Below are 11,535 nucleotides of genomic sequence, written 5' to 3'. Positions count from 1 at the left end.
TGACAGTTCTATTACAGTGAAAGGAGGAGAGAAAAAATTGATAGGAAGGTATATGTTTTAAACTCAGACAAGGTATTTTCTTCAGGGAAACCTAGCCACCGGCTGTTCTTCATGAAACAAACTGCAGTTTCTTTCATGAACCTAAGAACTAACTACAGTGGGATATCTGGGAATGGCACATGTCTCCTTTAAATCAGGATAATAAGGAAGTATTTACATACAGTCACAGGTCAAAACATAGGGAACCGAGAGAGTCCAGTTGCTTTCCCACCTTTCTCAGGCAGTCATTTAAGAGAGGTGATACAAGGTTTAATAACATAGCCTTTATTGATGACATCGGAAAGCAGATGTTTTAAAGCAACTAATTTTTCATCAACAGAAAGAAAATTTTATTTCCTATGAAGTAATTACATAAAATCTGTTTAAGTCACTAACATAAAAAAAAATTAAAATATTTACGTACTTCGTAATGTAGTACCATCAAGAAGTGCTAAGTAACTATATTTTCTGTAAGAAAGGGGGGAAAACAAAACAAATTTGCATGGACAGAAGTCAACAGTATAAAACAATTAAATGTATGTTATAAGGATTACTTGTGAGCTCAGTTCTTGAGGATGGCAAAAGAAATAGATCCTAGCAGGATCAAACCTTGTATATTTACACTCATAGGTGTAAAAGTAATATCACCAGTTAATTGAAATATGCATTTTCAGTATTGTTCTGAAAATTAATGAAGTCTAGAAACTAAATTTTAAGGTCAGCTGTTCACATTTCAAATAAAACACTTCTCACATCCCGTATAATTAAGGCAAAGTATGTTATATTTTGAAAATACCTTGTATATAGTTTCTGTGTAAGAATACAGCGTAAAAAATAAAATGATATATATATATATATTTAATGGAACACTGTTGCATATGGTCCAGCAGAAGAATAAGGCACAAAAAGTAAATAGAATGCAAAAGCATATATAAAAATTAATGTGTTATTTTGAGTGGAATATAGCAAAATTCAAGTAGTTTTGAGTATGCTCATTTTTTGCAATAGGAATATATATTTTATCTAGGTATTTCATGCTAAGCCTGATGTACAAAGATTCATCATGTAAGCATAATCTATCAGAATTAGGTCATTTGTACTGTATTTAGAAATCTGATACTTTTCAAACCATCTGAAACAAGGCTCCTTTAATGAGACAACTTGGCCTGAAATCCAAGTGTGAAGTTCTTAATGAGGCAAAGTATGTTGGTTTCTTGCCCAAGTCACTTGACTTGGGCAAGTTTTGTGTACATGCTTTATTTGAAGGTTAATACTTTCATTAATATAAATGACAATACATGCCCCTAAGGTTGGACACATTTGCACAGTTTTTGCGGGTATTCAGAAGCAGATTTTCTGTCTTTGTAAATTTCCGCAGAGATTACTGTGCAGAATGGGCCACTTGCACTAGTTCAGCTGCATTATCAGGGTCAGAAACCTTTCAGGTGAGCTGGTAGTTCATTTAGTTTGGAAGTATGGTCTGTTTATCAAGAAATAAGCATACATGTACATGTACAGAGAGCAGAGAATCTGAAGGTATTTCCGTTTCACAGAAGGCATACATCATTTGCTGTCTGCAGCCTCAAAGCAGCACCCCCCCCCCCAGGTTATACATCCAAGATTTTCACAAAGGAAGGGGAGAGCAGATCAAGTCTTTACTTCCTTCCCAAAGTTTCAGCTAGTTTCTTCAGTCTTTTCTTCAGCTCTAGAGGAAACTTCTCGTAACACTTTTTGCAGACAGGCTTCATATCAAACTCAACAAATTTATTCCTAAAATGACAAAGCGAAAAACAGACAAAAGTTTTAGCAGCAGGAATAGTGAAAATTTTTTTTTAAGTATCCTATTAAACGTTCATAGGCAAAAAATTACAACTGCAATTCATACGTATATATGAAGTTACTTTTGCAAGGTTATACATTATAGACAGTAATTACAGTACCCTTTTGAGTAAGTTATGCAGTTTTATGTCTATACTTATTAAAAGCCTTTCAAACCTAGTTGTAGAGCTCAACAGACTAAACATAAGATAACATGGAATAACAAGCTAGCATTTCAAGTTGCAGTTATGTGAAAAATATCTTTGTTTTGTTATAAATTCATGCAAAAACTTAAAACAAAAGCATCCTTAGCACTGACCAAAGAAGAAAGGAGCAGAGGTGGTGGTGAGAAGGAAAAAAAGGTTTACAGACAGACTGGCTTTTTCTTTTTCTGCTTCTCTTTATCCTTTGCTTCACGTTCCCGTTTGGCAAGTCGTCGCTTAAATTCATCTGGCATTTTCTCATAACAGTGTTTGCAGACAGGTTTTAGATCAATTTCAACAAACTTATCCCTTTAGAGTTAAACAGAAAAAATAAAGGATAGAAAAGGAGAAGAGTTAAGGAGACTAACTGAAGAAAGAACTGAACAGACACCAGAGAGAGATGTAAATTAGTAAGTGGAGCAAGAGGAAGGAGGATGCACGTATTTTCTCAATGCTGCTTATATGTTTTTCATATCATAAGTTACGCTAAGACAACATCTACGCTTCAAAGATAACCACTGATGTTTAGAAGGCATCACACTTATCTATAAACTTACTTGAGTGTTAACTTAGTGTTGCAAGTTGAACAAGCAAAACAGTTCACACACCATGCCTTATTCAGAGCAGACACAACTGGAGTGATGGGGAAAAAAAGGAAATCATTAGCATTACAGGAAAAAAATAGCAGATATTACAAAAATTTTAATCTCCCACGTTCATGATGCATGAAGGACAGCCATTTGATTCTTGTATCAACTGTTATAAGGACTGTAACAATAACGTGGCAAGGCTAGGAAGGCACACGTGAGTGTAGTGTAGCAGGACTGGGAAGCATTGACAAAGCTGTCTCTGAGGGTACGTACAGCTCTGTGTTCACCAGCAAGTCCAGTGTAACCTATTTCTGCCTCCTGTTCCCACCTCATCCCAGAGCATGCTGACCTCAGGCAACTGTTTTATGAGGCGGTGTTTCCAGCTTAATCAGGAGACTTTTCCAGCTGAAAAGCAATCCAGCAAGAAAGTGTTTATGTTTTCATTCACGTTCATTTCTCAGCTCCCGTTCAGAAGACTGCAGTGCTGTCAGCAATGGCACTTGCCCAGCCAAAGAAAATAACATGAAGCCAGCAGTCAGGAGGCTGCTGGTAAATCAGCGCTATCAGGGTGAAAAAAATTATGGACTATTGAGTTAAATTACTTGACCAAGACAAACTTGGCTATATTTTTATTCTTTGCTTTGGAGAGAAAATAACTATTTTCTCTTTGTTCTGTATCTCAATCTGTTTTCTGTTCTTTCTCTCTTTCAATGTACCTTTCCACTTTTCCCTGCCAAAATTTGCCTCTCTTCTTAATCTAAGTTAGAAGATGCAGGACAATGGTTTCCTCGTAAAAACACCGCATTTTGTCAACAAGCAGAACCAGAGCATTGTCACGCAGTGCTTTTTTTTCCTGCGCCATGGGGCAAGCACATCCACAGAAGCATAGTTATTCCACTGCTTGCCAAAATACTACTAGTCGGGTGAAAGCCTTCACTCCCAAGCAACCTCTGCAGTACATAGACACCCTCCTGAAAAACTGCTGCCACAGCTATTTGTTCCACCAGAGAGAGAGACAGAGAGAGAACAATATTGGATAATTTGTGACAGCAGTGTCAAATTTGTGTGCAGAAAAAAAGAAAGAAGAAATGTAATAAAACAATTGAAGATGTACATTGAAAATAAATTACTGCATTACAACACATTCTGTTCAGTTCAGAGACCAAACAACATAGAATGTGTGAATCAAATTATGTGGTATAACATTGGAAACAGAGAAACGTTGTCATCAGGTACAGCTGAATTTATTCGTGCACCTCAGTACCCAGTTCTGCTCATTCTAGTAGGATTTTACTGAAGAGGAAGACACTGTTTCCTCCAAAGCATTTTGGATTGTTGTTCTGCAGGTATAGTTCAAGCCAGAAAATGTGGGGAAAGCGCATCTCTGGAATGTAGGTCTCACCCTATAGTTACATGACTACTAGTTTATGTCTCTTTTTACACGCTAGAGGCTTCCTCCTACTTCGTTAATGGCTTTGGCTTAGGTGAGGCTAACATTGGTATTATAGTATTTACTTTGGGTAGGGGTAAATAGGCACATGATGTTGCATTATTTAAGGTAGAATAATTTGCTTTTGGCATTTTATCATAGCTGGTTGTCCACCCTTGCCCCTCCCCAAAAAAGAACCCAAAACAAACAACCCAACAACCAAACAAAAAACCAAACAAAGTTAAACTAAACAGAACTGCTTCAAGTTCTGCCTTTACATGGCACATCTTTCCAAGTATGATCTTTCCTGGTTTTGTGACATTATCACCAGCCGAGATTTTCGAAAGACAGGTGTCTGCAATAGATAGGCAAATATCTCTAGGAACCAAACTGACATAATGGGAAATAAGCACTTTTTTAAAAATCCCTTAGAGTGTCCACCCACATCTTTCAATATCTAAACACTTTTTCAAATTTGGTTCATGATCGCTAAATTCACTTGAGGAGATGCATGTGTGGTCATCCTCACCCTTGCATGTGTTCTTTTTTGAAGTCGGTGGGGCAGGAAGCCACTTCTGTGCATCTCCCAGCATCCCTGGCCTTTTCATGTCACTAAGGGGTTTCTGGTTGACCACGATTCTCTTCAGCCACTGGATGGTCTTTTACCATCATGAAATGCTCGCTGTTAGGTTTTCTTACCATCTGGTCTCTGACTAATCAGCTCTAACCTAATTTCCGATGGAGAGAATGGCTGGTTTTGTTTTAAGGAGTATAATCAAGGATTCAACAGGGGGATGTTTTCCCCTTACTTCCACTTTTAAAGGGAACTTCCATCAGAAAGGAACATTAATGAAACAGTTAGAAAAGTGCTTACCATCTCCTTCAATCACACGGTTGCAGTGGAAACAAACATCACCAAATAGCTGAAGACGAAAGAGGAGTAATGAATTTTTAATGTAATGACTGTATCAAGGGTAGCTTCTCAAACTAACAAAATAACTGTATTTCAGCCGACGAGCACAACAGCTTTCCTATTTATTTCAGCAAAATAAAGAGAATGCTGGCAAGTCTGGTTTAGTTTTCCAAGTACGTTTTGTATCATCTTATCATAAAAAGTCTTAAAGATGAAAACATTCATTTACATCTGTTCGATCCTCTGTAAATACAGTTTTGTTTGGTTTTAACACTTCTCTAATCCTGAACATTTGAAATACAGCAGTCGGTGTCATATACACATCATTACTAATAAATTTAACATTTGGACTTACATGCTTGACTATAACAACATACTGCTGTTTCTGGCAAAAAACTGTAAGGAAATTTTTCTTTTTAATAAAAATAACAAGAAAAAGGAAAATATAGGCCAAAAATTATCCATTCTATTTCCAGGCTTAACATTCGTCCATGGTGTAACAATTAAGAAGTTCCCAAGATTTCATGTATTTTTATTATCTCTAGAATTTAACCTAGTAAAAGACATCTACTCTACATATAGCTCTTGTCTGGTATATGTACTTGCCCCACCATGGCTGCAACACTATTACTACTAATGTCATGGCATTTATTGTCTACACATATGGCAGCAACATTTCAATCATCTGCCCTTCATCACTGACAAATTAAGAATCCATCTGCAATTAGCAGATGCCTTACAACTCCCAAATGTAACCCCTAGGTCTTGTATTTATACAGACGAAGAGGCGGACATGACACAATGCAGATGGCTTCCAAATAAAAAGGTCTGTACATCGTGGTGCTGGACTACACAATCAAGGGAGTCTGGAGAGAGATGGTGTCACAGTATATAACTCCCATATAAATGCAAGTGGTCACTAGGTGGTGTCCTCCGACAAATTTAGTCTTTGCAGCCTTCAGCAACCTAGAAAATGAGCTGGGTGACGCAGTGTATGTTAACACACACTCATCTTGGAATAGCAGCTGAAGGGAGACCATGCTACTCACTAGGGCCTCGTCTTAAGCTGCAGCTACTGAGTGGCAAATCTTTAGCTTCTTGGAAAGACTGGGTGTCATTAGCCACTCTGATCTCACAGACACGTAAAAGCTCGTAACAGCTCTACGTAAGTACCACTCCAGACTGATTGTCCTGGCAGGCCTATGAGAAATCCCTGCAGTTTTCTTTCTCAATATCAGACCAATGTATTGAAAAACCTGTATAAATTAACTGTAACAGAACATCTGCTAATTGACATTAGTCAATTACAGATGCCTGTAAGAAAACATAAGAATGTCCACAGGTTCCCATCTCTAGCTAATAAAGCCAATTCATGAGTTTACCAATTAACACCATTTTTAAAAATATGCAACCTCACCTGATTGTAGTGGGTTTCACAATACGCCAAGCCTTTTCTCTCGTAATGACGATGACCCAGGAATGGCTTTTCACATTTCGCACAAACAAAATGCTACCAAGAAAATTACATACGTTTGTTTGGATTACTTGGAAGTAATAGTATTTTTTTCTGGAAAGCAAGCCAACCAAGCCCAGTACTGAACATGACTGAAGTCTACTGAGCTAATGTGCCATCTTGAAAAGGAGAGTTAAAACCTTTTTGTTTCTACATTTATACCACTAAAATAATGCTCCTTTTCATGTCATCAACATATCAGTCCAAAAGTTACAAAAAAAACCCCAAACCCCAAGCAAAGGGACTCTCATACATTATCAATGAACACAACGAAGAGATTTTAAACCAACATTACACTCTTGTGAAGAAAGCATTTGCTGGAGATTTTCAAAGCAACAAAAGGAACAGGTTGCTTATCTTCCTAATCTTGGACATGGCCCTGAAATATGAGCCCTCACATAAAATGCTTTAATGATATTTACATGGTATGTGACTATGGAAGACATAAGGGTATTACGATGCTCAGTAATATTACGGTCGCCAAAGAATTTTACTGCCTTTCCACATGTCCTGTTTTGCACTCTGAAATTTTCTTCTATAAGGACCTCACAGTGCTTCCTTTGGTAACTGATCTTACAGTGATTTCACAAAGCGCTCTGTAAGGTAGGAGATAACTCCTATTTCACAGTGGAAGACCAGCCACAAGAAGGTTGAAGATGGGATTAGGAGAAGGCATTTAGTAATCATTGCTGTATACTTTGCTAATCCTGTCATTGAAATTGATCAGCAAAATCCCAGGTTAGTATGTTCATGTTTGTAAAAGACAATGTCCCATCTGATGTTTACCTCCACGTGCCATTGTTTGCCCATAGCATTCACCACACGGCCTTCAATTGGTCTTCTACATGCCCCACAGATGGGGACACCCATTTTGTCATGGCAGGGTAAGCAGTATAATTCTCCCTTCAACTCACGAGCATCAGCAGTAAGTTCCTTCCTGTTCAAAAGTTAAAGAATCAAGAGCATGAATAAAGGCAATGAACAATGTCAACTCTTGAGAGTTTCTGAAAAGAAGAAATAATTTTTAGCATTTGTTTTAGAAATGTTATTTGTACTACAGCAGTGTCAAATATGACATTGTTCAAGACTGACCACAATAAAGCAAGAACAGGCTGCTAAGTGAGGTGCACTAAGTCTCTCTGAATACACCTACTGAGCTATTGTCACTCCGCATTTTGGTTATGTAGCACAAATGTGTGTATGCAAGCTGTCACCATGTTTGGTTTATATTTGGGCGCTCTTATCACCAGTTCATTTTAGATTTGCGTAACGGTAACTGAAAGTAAAATGTAGGCTTCTACATCTAGGTACATTTTCCCTGTTGTGTCAAACTTAGGAGAAAGAAAAACATGGACCCACATGAGCTAGCTAAGTTTGTTCATTGCCAGTTGCAGAATCTCATATACTCTACTTTTTAGTGATCTGCGTGGTTAGAATACTGAGAACAGCTAAACTTTAAATGTGACTGTACTCATTAATGGTCTCAACTGTTTGCCACTGACACACCACCACATGTCATTCAAATCAGCCTTCACTATGGCACTGAACCGATAGCTTCCTTTGCACCAGAAATAAACAACTAATAACCCATGCTATATGCTACAATGCCCCCTGATCTATGCATCAGTGCAGGATGTAGAAATGCGCAGCTTCAAGTACTGCAGTTGCAGAAGCTAAGGTGAGGTGGGAGAAAAAAATAGGCTTTAGAAGGAGAGAACAAAGTTTGCATGCCACTCAACTAAAAAGAAATAACACAGGCAAGATAGTAACTCAAGCAGCCAAAGAGGACCACTTTTTTTCCTCTCGCAGCAGAATAACATGCTATCATTTCACTGCTACAGAAACCATTATCTGTGTCCATACTTTGTATTTTGTAAGGTACCACCTTGTCCTGCAGAGTCCAACCTTTCCTTACTCCTCAAGTTCTTCCTTATATGACCTCAAGCCAACTCCACCATCCCAAAAGCAGTAACACACATCTGGCCGCAAGGCACCCAAACTCCCCCACCTCTTGCCAGTTGTACAGGACAGGTTTTCACTTTAAGATGTAAATTGATAAAACAAATAAACCCAGCATGTTCCCGTTTTCCTTTGCAGAACTCAAGTTACCCGCAATTCGCACAGTTGAAGTGATCAGGGTGATAAGGATCATTTTTGAATATGAGAGGCTGTTCATCAATAATGGCATGACACTTCTGGCAAATGTACTTTCCCAGGCCTCTGGCTTTTTCCCTGTTATGGCAAGGACGGCAGAGATGCCTGAAACAGCATAAAAAAAGAGAGGTAAGTACTGGTACCAGGTACTACAGTGCAAAACATAAACAAAAAAATCTATTAGACTCCCATTTCAATCAGCCCTTTTTGGAAGGAAAATAGCCTTTAAAACGATTTCCTTGTTAGGCAAACCAAGTTCTGAAGAGGAAGGGCTATCATTCTGTTTTCTGTCACCACTGGGATTTAATTCTTCAGGTCATATCAGTTTAAGCTGTGTTGAAACACAGAAAACAAAGTTTGTGATAGATTCTCATTGCTGAATATTTTACTCTCAAAATCTTAAAAATTTCGATTGGAAGCTGCATGACCACACAGGTCCTAATTCTGTAAATAACTATGGATATCATATTATACATAGGAAGCCAATAGCCATAGATCCACGTGTAAAACATTCTTGTGATCACAGCTGGTAAAAATATCCTACTCTGTGAAGTGTCCCACTGAATTTAAAGCAATTATTAATACACAAGCTGCTAAGATAAACCAAAATTAGAAACCCAAGTTAGAAAAAGAAAGTAAAAACCGAATTTAAAAAAATAAAGACAATGCTTCTGTATCTGATTGTATTCTCTATTATTATGTATCACAATGGCCCCAAAATGTTACCAGGTAGAGAATATGTTTGCAGAGAAATTTGGTGTTGAAGTAGGAAAACTATTAATATTTTAAGTGTATATCTCAAGATAGCCATTCTTAAATTTTGTGTTGAACTCTTAGACCTTTTCCCCACAAAAGATGCTTCAGTTGTGCCACCCCAGCTGGAGAGCTTCAGGAATCAAAACCCCTCAGTCCCCTCTCAGTTAATTTTATTCATGATCAGCCACAGAAGGAAGGGTGAAGATCTACCTGCCGGCATTCTTGACAAATCCAATATCGGCCAATACTTGCTGGCAGATATCACAGCGGAAGCACTCTGGATGCCAGCTATTGTTCATAGCTTTAATAACACGACCAATAATGAACTCACCTGTAAGAAACACAACACCGGAATGTAAAATACCACACTAGACAAAGTTAAACCACAAATGAATTGCTATGTCATCATCCTCTTTCTTCCCCTCAAATCTGGTAGGATACATTGCTTTCAGTATCACAGTTCTGGTTCTAAACTCTGGAATTTGGGATTGTTTGGTTTGTTTGATATGGGTCAGAATAAAACATCCTTGCTGATGGAGGACCTTCTGTTCTTCACATACAAGACCTTCTACATGCACACTCCACCTTCTCTCTTCAATCATCCTTTTACAGTCCCTTCCCTGTTTTTACTTAGCTGTTGTCAAATTGTTAAGAAATATCTCAAATTCTTTATATAATATGGCTTTCTTGTGTCCTCATCATCCTTCTTTTCTTTTAGAAGACAATTTTAACTTGTCATGTACATAGTAGTGGTTTCTACTCGACTAGGACCAAGCCTTGAAGGGGCTTTATACTCAAAGGCCAACAGAACTGACCTTGGGTGGCTGCGGACCTCCTGAAAAAAAACCAACAAACCAAAAACCACAAACCCCGAGGAGTCAAACCGCAAAAGCACAGTGAAGCTGCAGAACTGTCAATCCAACACACACAATTTCTGACCTACCATGAGGAGACCTGTCCTGTAAGGCATTAACAAAATGGTGTGAGAACAACCGTTTTGCATGCACAGTATGACTGTACTGCACAGGCAGTGGAGCCATGTCCACCACACACATGATTTAGTCATTCTCTACATGGACGTTGTAGCCAAGGCCCCTGAGCAGTGTGAAGGCTCTGCCTAAAACGTGTTGGGAGTTCAGCTTCCTGATGCTGTGGGAGGCTGAGTCCCAGCTCTGGAGAGCGTACAACTCAGCTCCCAAAGGGGAGCGATCAGCCAGTAACAGATGCAGATGATAACATCTAGCATGCGACTGTGTGGTGCTCCCACGAAGTCATAGCTTTTCAAGAACAAAACTCAATGGACTCTAGAAACATTGGGAACGCTCAAGGCTCAAGGCCTCAGAACTGACAACAGCTCCACTGATTTTGGCCACACTTACTAAATCTAAGCAGTGGCAAATCCTGGGTCCGCACAGGACCCTGATGAGGTTTTAAGGGAGCTGGTGGTATGAGGAGCCAGGGCAGGAGCAGTGGGAGCTGGGGAGAAGAAACCCTGGAGATAGGCAGTGTAGCTCCTCCATGCTACCCCTTGCTGAGCTGCTTTCAGCTCCTGGCTGCTGAAGAAGAGAAGGTCCCTCTACCCAGCTTGCTGGGGGAAGTATGGGTGCTAACAGACACCAGCAGAAGTCAGCAGCATGTGGATGATGCTGGTGTGTGGGAAGAGCGGCACATTGCCTGTCAGGTGGTTAGGTGTAAGGATTCACCCAATGCCTTCAGAGGCAAGGAACAGGGAAGCAGAAGAGGAGGCCCTGGCACAGGAGAGCAGGAAGGGAAGGATGGAAGGAAGGGGGCTGTGGAGTGACTGGAGGCACATAAGGAGCCCTCACATGTGTGACGTGACTGGCCAGTGGAAGGGATGAGGTGACAAGACTTCCTGGTTTGTCACGTACTTCAGGCTTGCTGAAAAATTGCCACTGACCCCTTTCTTCCTCTTCCCCTACTTGTTCACATCTGCAGCTTTAGATTCAAAGGTCAATAACATCTACTTCCCTCTCCCTTGGTGTTCAACCCCTCCCTGCACACAAGGGAAAGGCCTCACTGAGATAAGCAAAAGCCATAGTGCCTTGCCAAGGTGCCACAGAAACACAAAAGCTTCCAGACTAGTTTAAGCAATAGTCAAG

At 39.4% G+C, this 11,535-nt stretch overlaps 1 protein-coding gene across 5 annotated transcripts in view; it reads right to left on the bottom strand.

Annotated features, from left to right (window-relative positions):
* Nucleotides 1–303: 303 nt before the first annotated feature.
* The window catches only part of LIMS1 (LIM zinc finger domain containing 1), a 76,572-nt gene continuing 65,340 nt past the window's right edge, over nt 304–11,535 (bottom strand). For all 5 annotated transcript variants that reach the window (XM_064439661.1, XM_064439670.1, XM_064439654.1 and 2 more), the window contains exons 4-10: nt 9,626–9,746; nt 8,615–8,764; nt 7,292–7,442; nt 6,410–6,502; nt 4,954–5,002; nt 2,618–2,693; nt 304–1,809 (exon numbers count right to left, since the gene is read on the bottom strand). In XM_064439661.1, coding sequence (XP_064295731.1) covers nt 1,695–1,809; nt 2,618–2,693; nt 4,954–5,002; nt 6,410–6,502; nt 7,292–7,442; nt 8,615–8,764; nt 9,626–9,746 — 755 coding nt within the window. In that variant the 3' untranslated portion in view covers nt 304–1,694. The remainder of the gene's footprint in view (nt 1,810–2,617; nt 2,694–4,953; nt 5,003–6,409; nt 6,503–7,291; nt 7,443–8,614; nt 8,765–9,625; nt 9,747–11,535) is intronic.

Source organism: Phalacrocorax carbo, chromosome 1 (genome assembly GCF_963921805.1).
Source record: "Phalacrocorax carbo chromosome 1, bPhaCar2.1, whole genome shotgun sequence".
Lineage (NCBI taxonomy): Eukaryota > Metazoa > Chordata > Aves > Suliformes > Phalacrocoracidae > Phalacrocorax > Phalacrocorax carbo.
Note: the sequence above shows the minus strand (reverse complement) of the source record. Positions and strands in the feature narration are given on the sequence as shown.